Source organism: Drosophila guanche, unplaced genomic scaffold (genome assembly GCF_900245975.1).
Source record: "Drosophila guanche unplaced genomic scaffold, DGUA_6, whole genome shotgun sequence".
NCBI lineage: Eukaryota > Metazoa > Arthropoda > Insecta > Diptera > Drosophilidae > Drosophila > Drosophila guanche.
Window position 1 is genome coordinate 4,034,935 of NW_022995754.1, and position 11,603 is coordinate 4,046,537.

An 11,603-nucleotide genomic window follows, 5' to 3' on the forward strand; every position below is an offset into this window, starting at 1 on the left:
GGCACCAACTCGCGGCGTACAGGGAAATAACCGTAACCCGGCTGAAGTTATCGCAGAGTTGGAAGTCGACGTTTTGTTGTTGGTGTTGTGACAGGTCCCGACCGCCGCTGTTTGCACGTTTCGTAGACAATCCAATTAGCGATACGCAAGATGTCAATAGAAGGCGCGCGCACTGAACCGACCGAAGATAAAACCGTTTAAATGCGTTTAAAAAATGACTTCCTTTATTTGCTAATTTCCCCAAAAGAGAAGAAGGCGCAAAATCTATGAAAAGTGCCCCAAAAAATCCACCAAAACGGGCGCGTAGGAAACGGGAAAAGAGAACACCCCGGACGACGGGAGACGAGGCGATGATTGCGAGGCGCACGGGAAGACAACTAAAGCAAAACTGAACGGAAAGACCAATCCGCAACGGAATCACAGCCAAGTAGCCAAAGAACAAATGAGAGCTTTTCCACTCAGAACACACGGAAAACACTCGACGGAGGAAAATGCTATTTTTGCCAACAGAAAACAGAAAAAAACGACTCAAAGCAGATGAAAATGTTTTTAGAGATTGAAAGAGTGAGAGAGAAAGGGGGCACAAGGCATGGCGCGCCGGCGTCCCACAGAATGAAAGTGAAAAGTGTGTGTGTTGCGGGCCGGAAAAATCATGGAAATTTAAAGTGTAACGTAACGGTGGGGCGCACACTCACCTTGACATTCGACGGCTGGGAAGTCTATGGCGTTTATCAGCTGTTTTGATGGAATCCTTTCCAATATCCTTCCTTCTCAGCAGCCAAAATGATCCAACTCCACGCATATCCTTCCATTTTCGAAATTTATTTTCATTTTCACACACAAATTCACTTTTTAATACGCACACACAGGCGCGCGCCACACCGACGCAACGATAAACAGTTGCATTTACCGGTTGAGAAATAGGCGAGGGGGGAAGCAAAAACCACCTTTTGTTGTTGCGTATGTGCCGCCAGGGCCAAACTTAAAACAATAAACTTACCTAGAAATGGCTGATTGATTGAACCATATATCTGAGCACCTTGTAAACCCTATACTAAACACTTAATTACATCATTTGAATTATTAATAACTATCACACACACTCACGGCACGCGGGTTAACAAATTTGCGCGCCGCAAAACCTTCCAATGGGGAACTTTGGTTTCGCGTTGAAATGGGGTCGCACACCGCGTAAAAACAGCAACGGTAGCTCTGCATAGGCACAATTAGATACTATTTATTAGATTGATTACGTTTCGTTTTTTTTTTTTTATTACACGAATTAACTTAAGAAATTCTGATTTATTTTGGATTGGTTTGTTTGGGCAGCTTTAGTGTTGTGTAATTTGCCGGTCAAACATATGGCGGGCATGCGATATATCGATAGTTAAACCTTGGAGCTGCAAAAAAAAAGAGCTAGCCGTTCCTTGGGCAAGATTTTGTTAGAAGATTAAGTTTCCACATTGGTTTTAAATCCACGATGTATCGATGACATTTATTTATCGCATATATCTGTAATCATCGATGTCATCGATAGCGCGCACTAGGAAAAACGCATTTTTCGTAAAACGTGAGAATTTATTTGAATTTCTCAGCCAAAACACATCCAATATAGGCAAACAATGGCTCGTTCTGAGGTGGAGACCAAACCAAAACCCAAGGGCAAAAAGCGCAAGCACGAGAGAGCAGCAGCTGCCGCAAATAATATCAGCGACGACGAGGTGGCCAACAAAAGTTTGATTGTGGAACCAGAAATGGAGGAACAGACGCCACCAGCAGGTAAGTGGAGCACTCTGTCCCGGAAAAACCTTCATTGACTTTACACATCTATGCAGGCAAACGTAAACTGAAGGCAGATGAGGCATTGGTCAAGCAAAAGCGCCCTAAAAAGTCAGCAGCTGACGCCGATGAGGAGGAGAATAATCCAGAGATCAGTCCCCGCAAGGCTGCCAAGCGCAAGCAGCGCGAGGAGGCGGCTGCTACCAAGGAGAAACGCAGCAAGGAAGCGGGCGACGATGATGAGGAAAACGAGGAGAGCCTGCCCACAGATGAACAACTGAAGGAGGCCTCCAAGCCCGAGAACACCAAAGCCGTCGTAACCGTGCGCCAGAAGAAGAAACAGAAGCATCAGCAGCGTCTCGAGGCGCAAAAGGATCAGAGCTCCAACAAGGAGGCCAAACGCAACGAAGAGTACCTGCTGCAGTGGAAAAACTCCCGGGCGGAGTGGAAATTCGTAAAGTTACGCCAGATATCCATACAGCAGACGGCCTTCGATGAGGAGAAGCTCGCTGGTGAGCTCTGGGACATAGCACTGGAGTACTTGGCCAGCAGTCAGGGTGCAGCGCGTGCCAAGATCAGCAAACTGGCCGAAGAGATCATCGAGAAGCTGGACAAAGAGGGCGAAAAGTTAGAGGACGAAACAGAGCGCCAGAAACTGATAGAATCCACGCGCTACCAGCGGGCACGCGATCTGCTGCAGAGCTTCGATTGAGCGTGTCGCAACTTTATATTGTTAATGTTTTACTCTAGAATTTAATAAAAGTCTCTTTCTATAGTGTAATTTACAAGTCCACGTAGGCCAAGAGCTTGTCCAGTTGATCGACGCGCTGCTGCAGCAGCAACTGTTGCACCTCCTCCAGCTTGAGCTTCGCCAGCTGCTCCTGCTGCAGCAGAAAGTGCTGCATGAAGAGGCGAATGCTTTGCTTGAACTGCTGCAGCTTGGAGTTCTTGGCAATGCGCTCGAATGCCTGCTGCAGCTCACGCTCATCGCTGGACAGCAGCAGCTTCACCATAATCTCGCGCATAAAGTAAAAGCTCAGCCGCTCCAGCTGCATGAAGTCCACCACTTTGAGCACGGACAACTGCAGGCCCGCGGCGAGTATCAGCTGCTGCAGGAAGCTCGCCAGATTGCGTATCTGTGCCTTGGACAGCGATTCAATGTCGTTGATGCGATCCCAGGCCGCAAACTGAAACGCCAGCTGATACTTGCGATTGTACTGACAGAACTTGAGGGCCAAGTGTGCATAGTAGGGATTAGCGCGGCGCTCGTTCAAGGCACAATGTATGATCACATAGGCCACCGCACGCTGATCCTTCAGCGACAAGTGGAGAATCTTCTCGAAGGCATCCACATAGTCAGCGGCGCTCATGATGATGCAAAAGATATTCCGTCGCTCGGCTGTGTTCATTTGCTGCTTCTTGGCCAGCTCCAGCAGTTGATCGGCAAAACCCGCAGAGGATTGCGATTGGTTTGCCTTCTGCTTGCTTGCTGCGCCCATTTCGTTGAGGTTTCCCGTCCACGCAGAGCCCACGATCCACCATTTACCCACCTTGTCGGCGCGCAGCAGATCCTCTAGGGTTATATTGAGCGTCACCACATAGCGATCGTTCTTGAGCATGGCCTTCAGACGCTTTCGTAGGTTCTCCGCCAGCTCGGGATCGTATTGCGGCAGCTTGTTCATGTTGTTGTTCTTCACGGCATTTAGGATGTCCACCATGAAGCGCAGGCGGGGATTCTCCTTGAGTTCCAGCGGTGCGGCGGCAATCTTTGACTGAACATTCTGCATCATGGTCTTAAAGGCCAACGGATCGTCCTTGCGCAGGCGAAAGCCAATCGATTGGAAGATCAGCAGCAGACACTCGACGGTTTTCTCGCACAGATTATCCGCCAGGCGGCCTATCAGCTCCATCAGCAGACTCAATTCGTAGATCTTGAAGATGTACATGTAGCAGAGGAGCAGCACAATGTTGTTCAGCTGCTTGTCCTCCACCTCCAGGCTGGCCAGTTGCTTCAGATGCCCATCGAACAGCTCCACAAATGTCTGCAGAAAGTGTGCGCCAATCTCGCTGCCAATTTGTGCGTGCAAATAAGCCAGCAGCACCATGTGCTCCTGCACCATGCGCTCCTGGGTGCGTGTTGGTCCAAGCAGCGCCTCCTGCAGCAACTTCGTCAGCGTTTCGTTCATGTTGTAGCGGGAATTCTTCATGTAGAGCGCCTCAATGCCAGCGGCAATCTTGTGCAGATTTGCCTCGGACAAACGATTCAGCAGACCTTTGCATTGCTTGAGCAGGCGTGCCAGCAGCTCCGCTTGCTTCTCGTTGCTGCCCGCACTGGCGGCGGCCATTAGAGCACGCTGATGCGGTGGTATGTACTTCTGGCCGGTGGCTGTGGCCTCCTGCTCGCTGGGATCGGGCAAAATGTTGCCCTCAGCATCGCGTTTGCGGCCGTAGATGTCTTCCTTGACTGTGGGAAGGGGTAAAGTTGGGTTTAATGAAGTTTTTGGCAGTTGAAATCTACTCACTTTTCGACTGCGGCTCATCCTCCGACTGATCTTCATCCTCCTCTTCGCTGTGCTCCTCTACCGACTCCTCCATGCCGCTCTCCCCGCTCTGTTCACTGTCATCCTCTGGCATGTCCTGTGCCTCATCTTCATCCTCCTCCTCCTCTTCCTCGTCGCTCCACATGCCCGCCTCTTCCTTCTCCTGCTGCTCTCTCATCTGGCGCTTTCGCTCCTGCTTCTCCTCCCACTTTTGCTTCTCCTCATCATCGTCCAGGCAAAAGTCCAGCAGATAGTCCAGGCCATCGTTGAACATTTTGCGCACGAGGCGATTCTTGTCCTTGCTCTTGTTCAGCTTCAGCTTCTTCTCCAGCTTGGCAATCTCGCGATCCTCCTCCTCGTTGTCCACCTTAAGCTGCTTCACCCGCTGCTTGCGCGCCTTGCCCTGCAGCTCCTTCTGTTGGCGCAGCTCACGTTTGCGCATCTCCACCTCATCCTGGCGCTGGATGGCGCCCCGCTGTGCCTTTGGCTGCTTGCTCAGCGGTTCGTAGGTCTCCACCTTGCGGCTGGCGGGCAGCAGGGCATCGACTTCGGCATCGCTGAAGTCCGAGGCAATGGACTCGTCATCATCGTCATCCACTTCCCCGGAGAGTAGCTGTTCCAGCGGGATCTCTTCGGGATTCACTTTCGCCTTCTTCTTCTTCTTCTTGCGGCCACCCTTTGAAGACTGCGCTGCAGCGGCAGCCGCTTCCGCATCGGCCACGCGCTGTGCACCGTTTGTTTTCCCCGCATGGTAGAGCCGCTTGTGGGTTTTCTTCACCTCCTGCTTCTGCTTGCGCTGCTCCTTGCGGGTGAGACGCTTCTTCATAGGCTCCTTTTTCTTTATTTTAACCATTTTTTTTAGCGGATATTCCTTAGAATCACATTTAAAAATTCGGCTCGAATCAGCTGTTTGACGAACAGTGCTGGGTAGCACGTGTGTGCACCTGCGCTTTTTGGCACTTATTTTATTTTGTAAACAAACCAAAAGGAAGTCATAAGAAACCACCAATCTTGTGCAGAATTGAAGGATGAATCCAATAAAGGGCAAGGTTTAGTGCTGAGGGTTCTAATATCAATTAGAATATTAAAATAGACATAAACAATATAATTTACGGTATATTTACGGTATATTGCGGTATATTTTGAACCGCAATGCGGTATTTCTTATCGATAAGTCCTCGGTTGCAATAAATAATAGTTTAATTTGCATTTTTCTGAATAAAGAAACAAACAAATCAACATTCAAACCATGTCCACACGCTGGTATCCCATCTATCAACGCGGCAATCCGCAGCTGCGCGTGTTCCTGCCAAACTTCTGGATGAAACTGGTGCGGCCGGTGGAGCCGCAGCCGCCCAATGTGGTCACATTTGCGGTGTCCACGGAAATGACGATCCACGATGTGCGCAGCTACCTGGAGAAGATCTACAAGCTGCCTGTGATAGATGTGCGCACACGCATTGCCATGGGCGAGACTAGGCGGGACCAAACCTACGGCTACGTCACAAAAAAAGATGATGTCAAATATGCTTATGTAACGCTGGTAAGTGCGGCAGCTCCGTGGGGGACAATAATGTTTACTCCCTTACTTGCAGCCAAAAACTGAGGCATTTACCTTTCCCGAACTGTTCGAAAATAAGGCCGAGAAGCAGGAGAAGGAGGAGAAGTCCATGGACGAGTCCAAGGATGGTTTCCGCAAGTTCCTCGATCGCAACAAGAAGCGCCCCGGCACGCCCGGCTGGTACTCCATTTAGGCGAATAAATTTAAGGCTTAGCATTTAAGCTATTTGTTGTATTTGTTGTTGCAACGGTTGTAATTAAACATTTATTTCGAAAGTCCAAAGAAGTTTTAACTTAAAGCTTAGGCTCCATTTTTTTCTGCTGAACTTAGTTCTTGGATTCCTTCACGGCGGCAGCGACCCAGGCGCGTATTTTGTCCTCATCCTGGAGTCCAATCATGCGCTTAATCTCCTTGCCATTCTGCAGCACAACCAACACAGGCACGGCGCCAACATCGTAGTCGAGGGCCAGCTCGCTGTGCTCATCGATGTCCACTTTGGCCAGCTTTATGGAGCCAGCATTTTCGCCCACAATATTTTCAATGCGCGGCGTCAGCAGCTTGCAGGGATTGCACCAGCTAGGGGGGGAACAGAACAGATTTAGTAGGAGTTTTAATGGCAAGCGGCATCCCTCACTCACGTTGCGAAAAAGTCCACAATCACGGGTGTCTGGCTGTTCTTCACCTTTTTGTCGAAATCCTCGGCGCTCTGCACTTTGAAGATCTCCCGCTGCTGCGACGACACTGACAGTGCACGCATCTGCTGTCCATGGATGAGTTGACGCGTGCCGCGTCCCAGCGTGTTTAGTAATTTTCGCTGCATGTTTTTTTTCAAGCAGTAATGTTACGAGAATTGATATTTGTGGCCTGACAAATGACAAAAACAATGGTCGACTGTCCAGCTGATTTGTGTGGCGCTGCCAGATGGTTGGTTTTTTCTTAGTGTGTGCACACTGCCGCAATAGAGATGATAACTACAAGTCAAGGTTTACTCATTTTAGTTGTTATATTTATTTATTTTTAGTTTATTTGTATTCTAAATGTCATAGTTTTGAATTTTACTTAAACTTAACAAGCTGCTTTTCGTTATTTATTTTAAAATAAAACATATGACACCATTTTCCTTCAATCGTGTCACCGTTTTTTCCTCACGTGACTTGACACGCATCTCTAATTTCAGTAATTTCTCGAAATTCAAAAGTGTTCACACACACTCGCTCGCTCAGTGGCTCAGTGGCAGCCACTTTTTTGTGATATATTTTTGCTTGTCGTAATAATATCAAGAGAACCATTGCGTGTTTTCGCCACTAAATTCAGGTGTTAGTTTTGCGCGCCCACGACCAAGTGAACATACCTAAAGCCACACCAAATAGCTGCGCAACATTTGCCAAGCAGCCAAATCCAAATCCAATCGACGTCGTCGTCGTCTACGTCCCCCAATTAGCGACCCTCGTTAAACTGCGCTGCGCAAATGACCGTTGGCACTTGTCGGACGGCAAAATAGAGAGACAAACCAGGAGAAAGATCTCCAGCAATGGATGATTTGTCGCAGGGCGACATATGTCGCGTGTGCCGCTGCGAGGCGCAGCCGGATCGGCCACTCTTCTATCCGTGCATTTGCACGGGCAGCATTAAGTACATCCATCAGGACTGCCTGATGCAATGGATGCGCTACTCTCACAAGGAGTACTGCGAGCTGTGCGGCCATCTGTTCAGCTTTCAGCCCATCTATTCACCGGATATGCCGCGCGTGCTGCCCGTCAAGGATGTGCTGGTCGGGCTCATGTCTGCGGTGCTGGAGGGCGCCCGCTGCTGGCTGCACTACTCGCTGGTGGGCCTCGCCTGGTTCGGACTGGTGCCGCTGTCCGCATATCGCACCTATCGCTATCTCTTCCGGGCCAACTCCTTTGACATGATCCTCTCGCTGCCGTTTGACATCTTCTCCATGGACAATCTGCCATCGGATGCGTTCCGCGGCTGCTTTGTCGTCACCTGTACGCTGCTCTCCTTCATTGGTCTCGTCTGGCTGCGGGAGCAGATTCTGCATGGAGGCGGACCCGATTGGCTCGAACGCGACGATGCCCCAGCAGCCGCTCAACCCGCTGCAGCGGCGGCTGCAGCTCCAGCACCTGCCGCCGCTCCACCAGCCGATGCGGCAGCCGCTGCTGCTGCCGCCCAGGATGACAACAACAATGGCGAGGCGCCGCAGGATTTGCCCATGGACAATGCAGCACCAGCCCCAGCCGACAACGCAGGCGATGCCCAAGGCGCAGCCGGAGATCCAGCAAATGCAGCAGCCGCAGCCGCTCCAGGAGAAGCCGATGCCGACGAACAGAACTGGAACCCCATGGAGTGGGATCGTGCAGCCGAGGAGCTCACCTGGGAGCGTCTCCTGGGTCTAGACGGTTCACTGGTGTTCCTGGAGCACGTCTTCTGGATCATTTCGCTCAACACGATGTTCATCTTTACGTTCGCTTTCTGTCCGTATTGCGTGGGCAACTTCATACTCAGCTCCATGGACCTGCTGCAGCCGGAGAAGCCTTTGCTGCACTTCCACGGCCTGATTACGACGCTCTTTGGCTACTGCTGCATTGGCCTGACGCTCGTCGTGCTGCACTTTCTGGCTAGGATCTTTTGCATGCGTCGCGTCTGCTGGTTCATCGGCCTGTGCTACATTGTGGTGAAGGTCTCGCTGCTCTCTGTCGTGGAGATTGGCGTGCTGCCGCTCGTCTGCGGCTGGTGGCTGGACATTTGCTCGCTGCCGCTGCTCGATGCCAGTCTAAAGGATCGCAAGGCGAGCTTCAAGGCGGCACCAGGCACCTCACTCTTCATCCACTGGATGTTCGGCATGGTTTATGTCTACTACTTTGCTGCGTTCATTTCGCTGCTGCGCGAGGTGCTGCGTCCCGGCGTGCTCTGGATCTTTCGCAATGTCAACGATCCGGACTTTAGTCCCATTCAGGAGATGATCCATGTGCCCATTGTGCGGCACATAAGGCGACTCGTGGCTTCCGCCATGATCTTTGGCTTTTCTGTGCTGCTTATGCTGTGGCTCCCCATACGCATTCTGCAGGTGGCCTGGCCGAATTTCTTGCCCTATGCTTTGAGCGGTGATGCGGCGGTCAATGATTTGAGTCTGCAACTGCTGCTGCTGCAGGTGAGTCCCTTCCCACTCTCTGGCAGTGCCATTTAAACCACTCTAAACCTCTCCACAGATTGTCTTGCCTGGATTCTTTGAGCAAACCCAAACGCGCATCTGGATGAAGGCCGTGCTCCGCATCTGGTGCACGGCTGTCTCCTGGCTTCTGGGCATACGCAGCTACCTCTTGCCCGCGCCGGAGCCCGAGCCGCCTGCTGCTGCCGAGGGCGAGGGCGTGGACGCTGCTGCCGTTGAGAATGCCAATCCGGATGTGGCGCCACAGGCACCGCCACCACCACCGCCGCCACCTGTGGATCCGTTTCCCATACATTTGCGAAATCTGGCCGCCGCACATCAAGCCATCATGCAGCGGGATGCCCCTGTGGGCTTCCAGCCGTACGAGAAGCCGACACTCTTTGCCTTCCGCCTGTGCGCGCTGCTGACGCTGATGTGCCTGTCGATTGTCTGCGCGGCCATCCTAACGCTCACGGTGCCCGTGTACATTGGTCGCCGTCTGATGGTGCTCTGGACGGGACAACCAGGCGAGAAGGCAGCGGCAGCTGTTGCTGCTGCTGTTCCTGCCGCTGCGCCAGAGGGCGCACCGCTGCCCGTTGTGGATCCCGAGGCGATCCGGAAGAACGAGCGTTTGCTGCGCGCCCATGAGCTCTACACCGCGGAGATTGGCGGCTACTTGTGCTGGATTGTGCTGCGCGGCGTGGCTGTGGTGGCCACCCTGCTGCCCCAAGGACGCACGGCAATTGTGAACAAGCTGAAGCAATGGGCCTCCGTGACGCTGCAGTATGCGCTGCCCGTGATCACGCTGGTGGGCATCTTTGTGCTGGTGCCGCTGCTGTTTGGACTGCTGCTGGAGCTGGTGGTGGTCATACCGCTGCGTGTGCCCCTGCTCAAGACGCCGATACACTTCCTGTGGCAGGACTGGGCGCTGGGCATGCTCTACACCAAAATAGCCATTGCCCTGACCCTCATGGGGCCCGAGTGGCATCTGCGACGTGCCCTGGAGCGCGCCTACACGGACGGACTGCGAGATTTCGATCTGAAGTTCGTGATGCGGGATCTGGCCGTGCCAGTGGTGACCACCTTTGGACTGGCCCTGGCCATACCCTATGTAATGGCGCAGATGGTGCTGCCCATGTTCTTTGTGAATCGCTACACGCAGCATTACATCTATCGGCTGGTGTATCCCGTCAGCTTTGTCGTCGTGGGCACCATCTGTTTTGTGCTCTTCCAGATCAAGCAGCTGAAGAAGCTGTATCTATCGATCAAGGTGGACAAGTACTTGGTGGGGCAGCGTCTGGTCAACTACGAGAATCGCAAGAAGCAGCAACAGCAGGAGGAGGAGCAAAAGGCACGCGATCTCAAGGAGCGTCGCGAAAAGGAAAAGGAACTTGTGGCCAACCTCTTGGGTGTGGATATGGCAGAGGTGCCCGAGGAGTATGCCGATCTGTACGGTGACCGGGACGGGGAACCCAATCAGGTGCGCGTCTTAAACCGCATTAGGCGACGCGACCACCTGATACGCCCCGCACCGCTAGCAGATGCCAACGAGGAGCTGCTCTAATGTAGAAAAAAAGAAAAAGAAAACCAACTGACAAGCAAATCTTCAAGTGAAATATACAAAAAACAAATTCCTTTTCCTGCTTTGCGCTGCACACTGGTTTTATTGTTTTTTGGCTTAGTTAAACTTTCAATTGTTGCAACTGATGCAATTGTTGAGAAGCCCCTCCTCCCCCTTGGACCGTGTGTGTCGCTTCTAGCACCTAAAAAGAAAACCTTCATCTACTCCACTGAGACTTCAATGTATTTAAGTAGCTAACCCCCCCCCGGCCCAGCCCCCTTACATAGTGTAGAAAAAAACGAAAATTGTCATCATATATGGCTCATATTTTAGACCCTTACACAACCTTTCTTGCGAACTGTCTAAAGATTATGCTAAAATTTACCAAAAACCAAATTTCAAATTAGAACAACAAAAACGAATACACAAATATATACCTTAAAAAAACAAAAACCATTTCGAGCTAGCTTTACGAAAACTTGTAAAAATTATATATGTATACATAATAAATATAAATGATTTAAAATTAATTAATAACTTTAAATTTAAACTTCAACAACAGAAAATGTACAATTGGAGGGTTGCTCTTCTAAGCGTAAAAAAATGTTTTAACAATTAATGAAAATTAGTAGGAAAAACCCAAAAAGGAACCCCACTTGAAAAGAGCAAAAGAGAAATGCGAAAAAGTCTTAAGAGCCAGACGAAAGACAACAGAAACGAACGACGAGAAGTAGAAATGGAAAAAAAGGGGAAACAAAGGGTAAAACTGGTCCCATATAATCTTTATAAGCTGCCTAAACAACAAGTAGAACGAGAAGGGACGTGTGAGACGCTTCTTACGCGTCACAACTTTTATACATCTGCACTTTAGCGGTTATTTGTCAAATTTTATATTTTTTCTTCATCTGTCATCTACATCTACAACACTTCTCACATCAACACGCTCCTTTAGCTCGCCGCCCTTCCCTAGACCGCGGCAGACTCGCGGCAGAGGCAGTGCCGGCACACACA

At 50.8% G+C, this 11,603-nt stretch overlaps 5 protein-coding genes across 5 annotated transcripts; 3 read left to right on the plus strand and 2 right to left on the minus strand.

The window, feature by feature from the left end:
• Positions 1 to 1,521: 1,521 nt before the first annotated feature.
• LOC117589090 (uncharacterized protein C7orf50 homolog) lies at positions 1,522 to 2,570 on the plus strand. The gene is made up of 2 exons (XM_034280728.1): positions 1,522 to 1,779; positions 1,836 to 2,570. The coding sequence occupies exons 1-2, from the start codon at positions 1,623 to 1,625 to the stop codon at positions 2,489 to 2,491; spliced, it is 813 nt and encodes a 270-aa protein (XP_034136619.1). The 5' UTR covers positions 1,522 to 1,622; the 3' UTR covers positions 2,492 to 2,570.
• Positions 2,543 to 5,244, minus strand: LOC117589089 (nucleolar MIF4G domain-containing protein 1 homolog). The gene is made up of 2 exons (XM_034280727.1): positions 4,302 to 5,244; positions 2,543 to 4,243 (listed from the first exon to the last, which is right to left on the minus strand). Exons 1-2 carry the CDS (start codon positions 5,170 to 5,172, stop codon positions 2,562 to 2,564), a joined length of 2,553 nt encoding a protein of 850 aa, XP_034136618.1. The 5' UTR covers positions 5,173 to 5,244; the 3' UTR covers positions 2,543 to 2,561.
• Positions 5,245 to 5,486: 242 nt separating this feature from the next.
• Positions 5,487 to 6,155, plus strand: LOC117589237 (39S ribosomal protein L23, mitochondrial). Its single transcript, XM_034281000.1, has 2 exons — positions 5,487 to 5,862; positions 5,915 to 6,155. The coding sequence occupies exons 1-2, from the start codon at positions 5,569 to 5,571 to the stop codon at positions 6,071 to 6,073; spliced, it is 453 nt and encodes a 150-aa protein (XP_034136891.1). The 5' UTR covers positions 5,487 to 5,568; the 3' UTR covers positions 6,074 to 6,155.
• Positions 6,115 to 6,754, minus strand: LOC117589238 (thioredoxin, mitochondrial). Its single transcript, XM_034281001.1, has 2 exons — positions 6,519 to 6,754; positions 6,115 to 6,456 (listed from the first exon to the last, which is right to left on the minus strand). Exons 1-2 carry the CDS (start codon positions 6,698 to 6,700, stop codon positions 6,207 to 6,209), a joined length of 432 nt encoding a protein of 143 aa, XP_034136892.1. The 5' UTR covers positions 6,701 to 6,754; the 3' UTR covers positions 6,115 to 6,206.
• Positions 6,755 to 7,087: 333 nt separating this feature from the next.
• On the plus strand, positions 7,088 to 11,022 carry LOC117589041 (E3 ubiquitin-protein ligase MARCHF6). Its single transcript, XM_034280669.1, has 2 exons — positions 7,088 to 9,034; positions 9,093 to 11,022. Exons 1-2 carry the CDS (start codon positions 7,412 to 7,414, stop codon positions 10,593 to 10,595), a joined length of 3,126 nt encoding a protein of 1,041 aa, XP_034136560.1. The 5' UTR covers positions 7,088 to 7,411; the 3' UTR covers positions 10,596 to 11,022.
• The last annotated feature ends 581 nt before the right edge of the window (positions 11,023 to 11,603 follow it).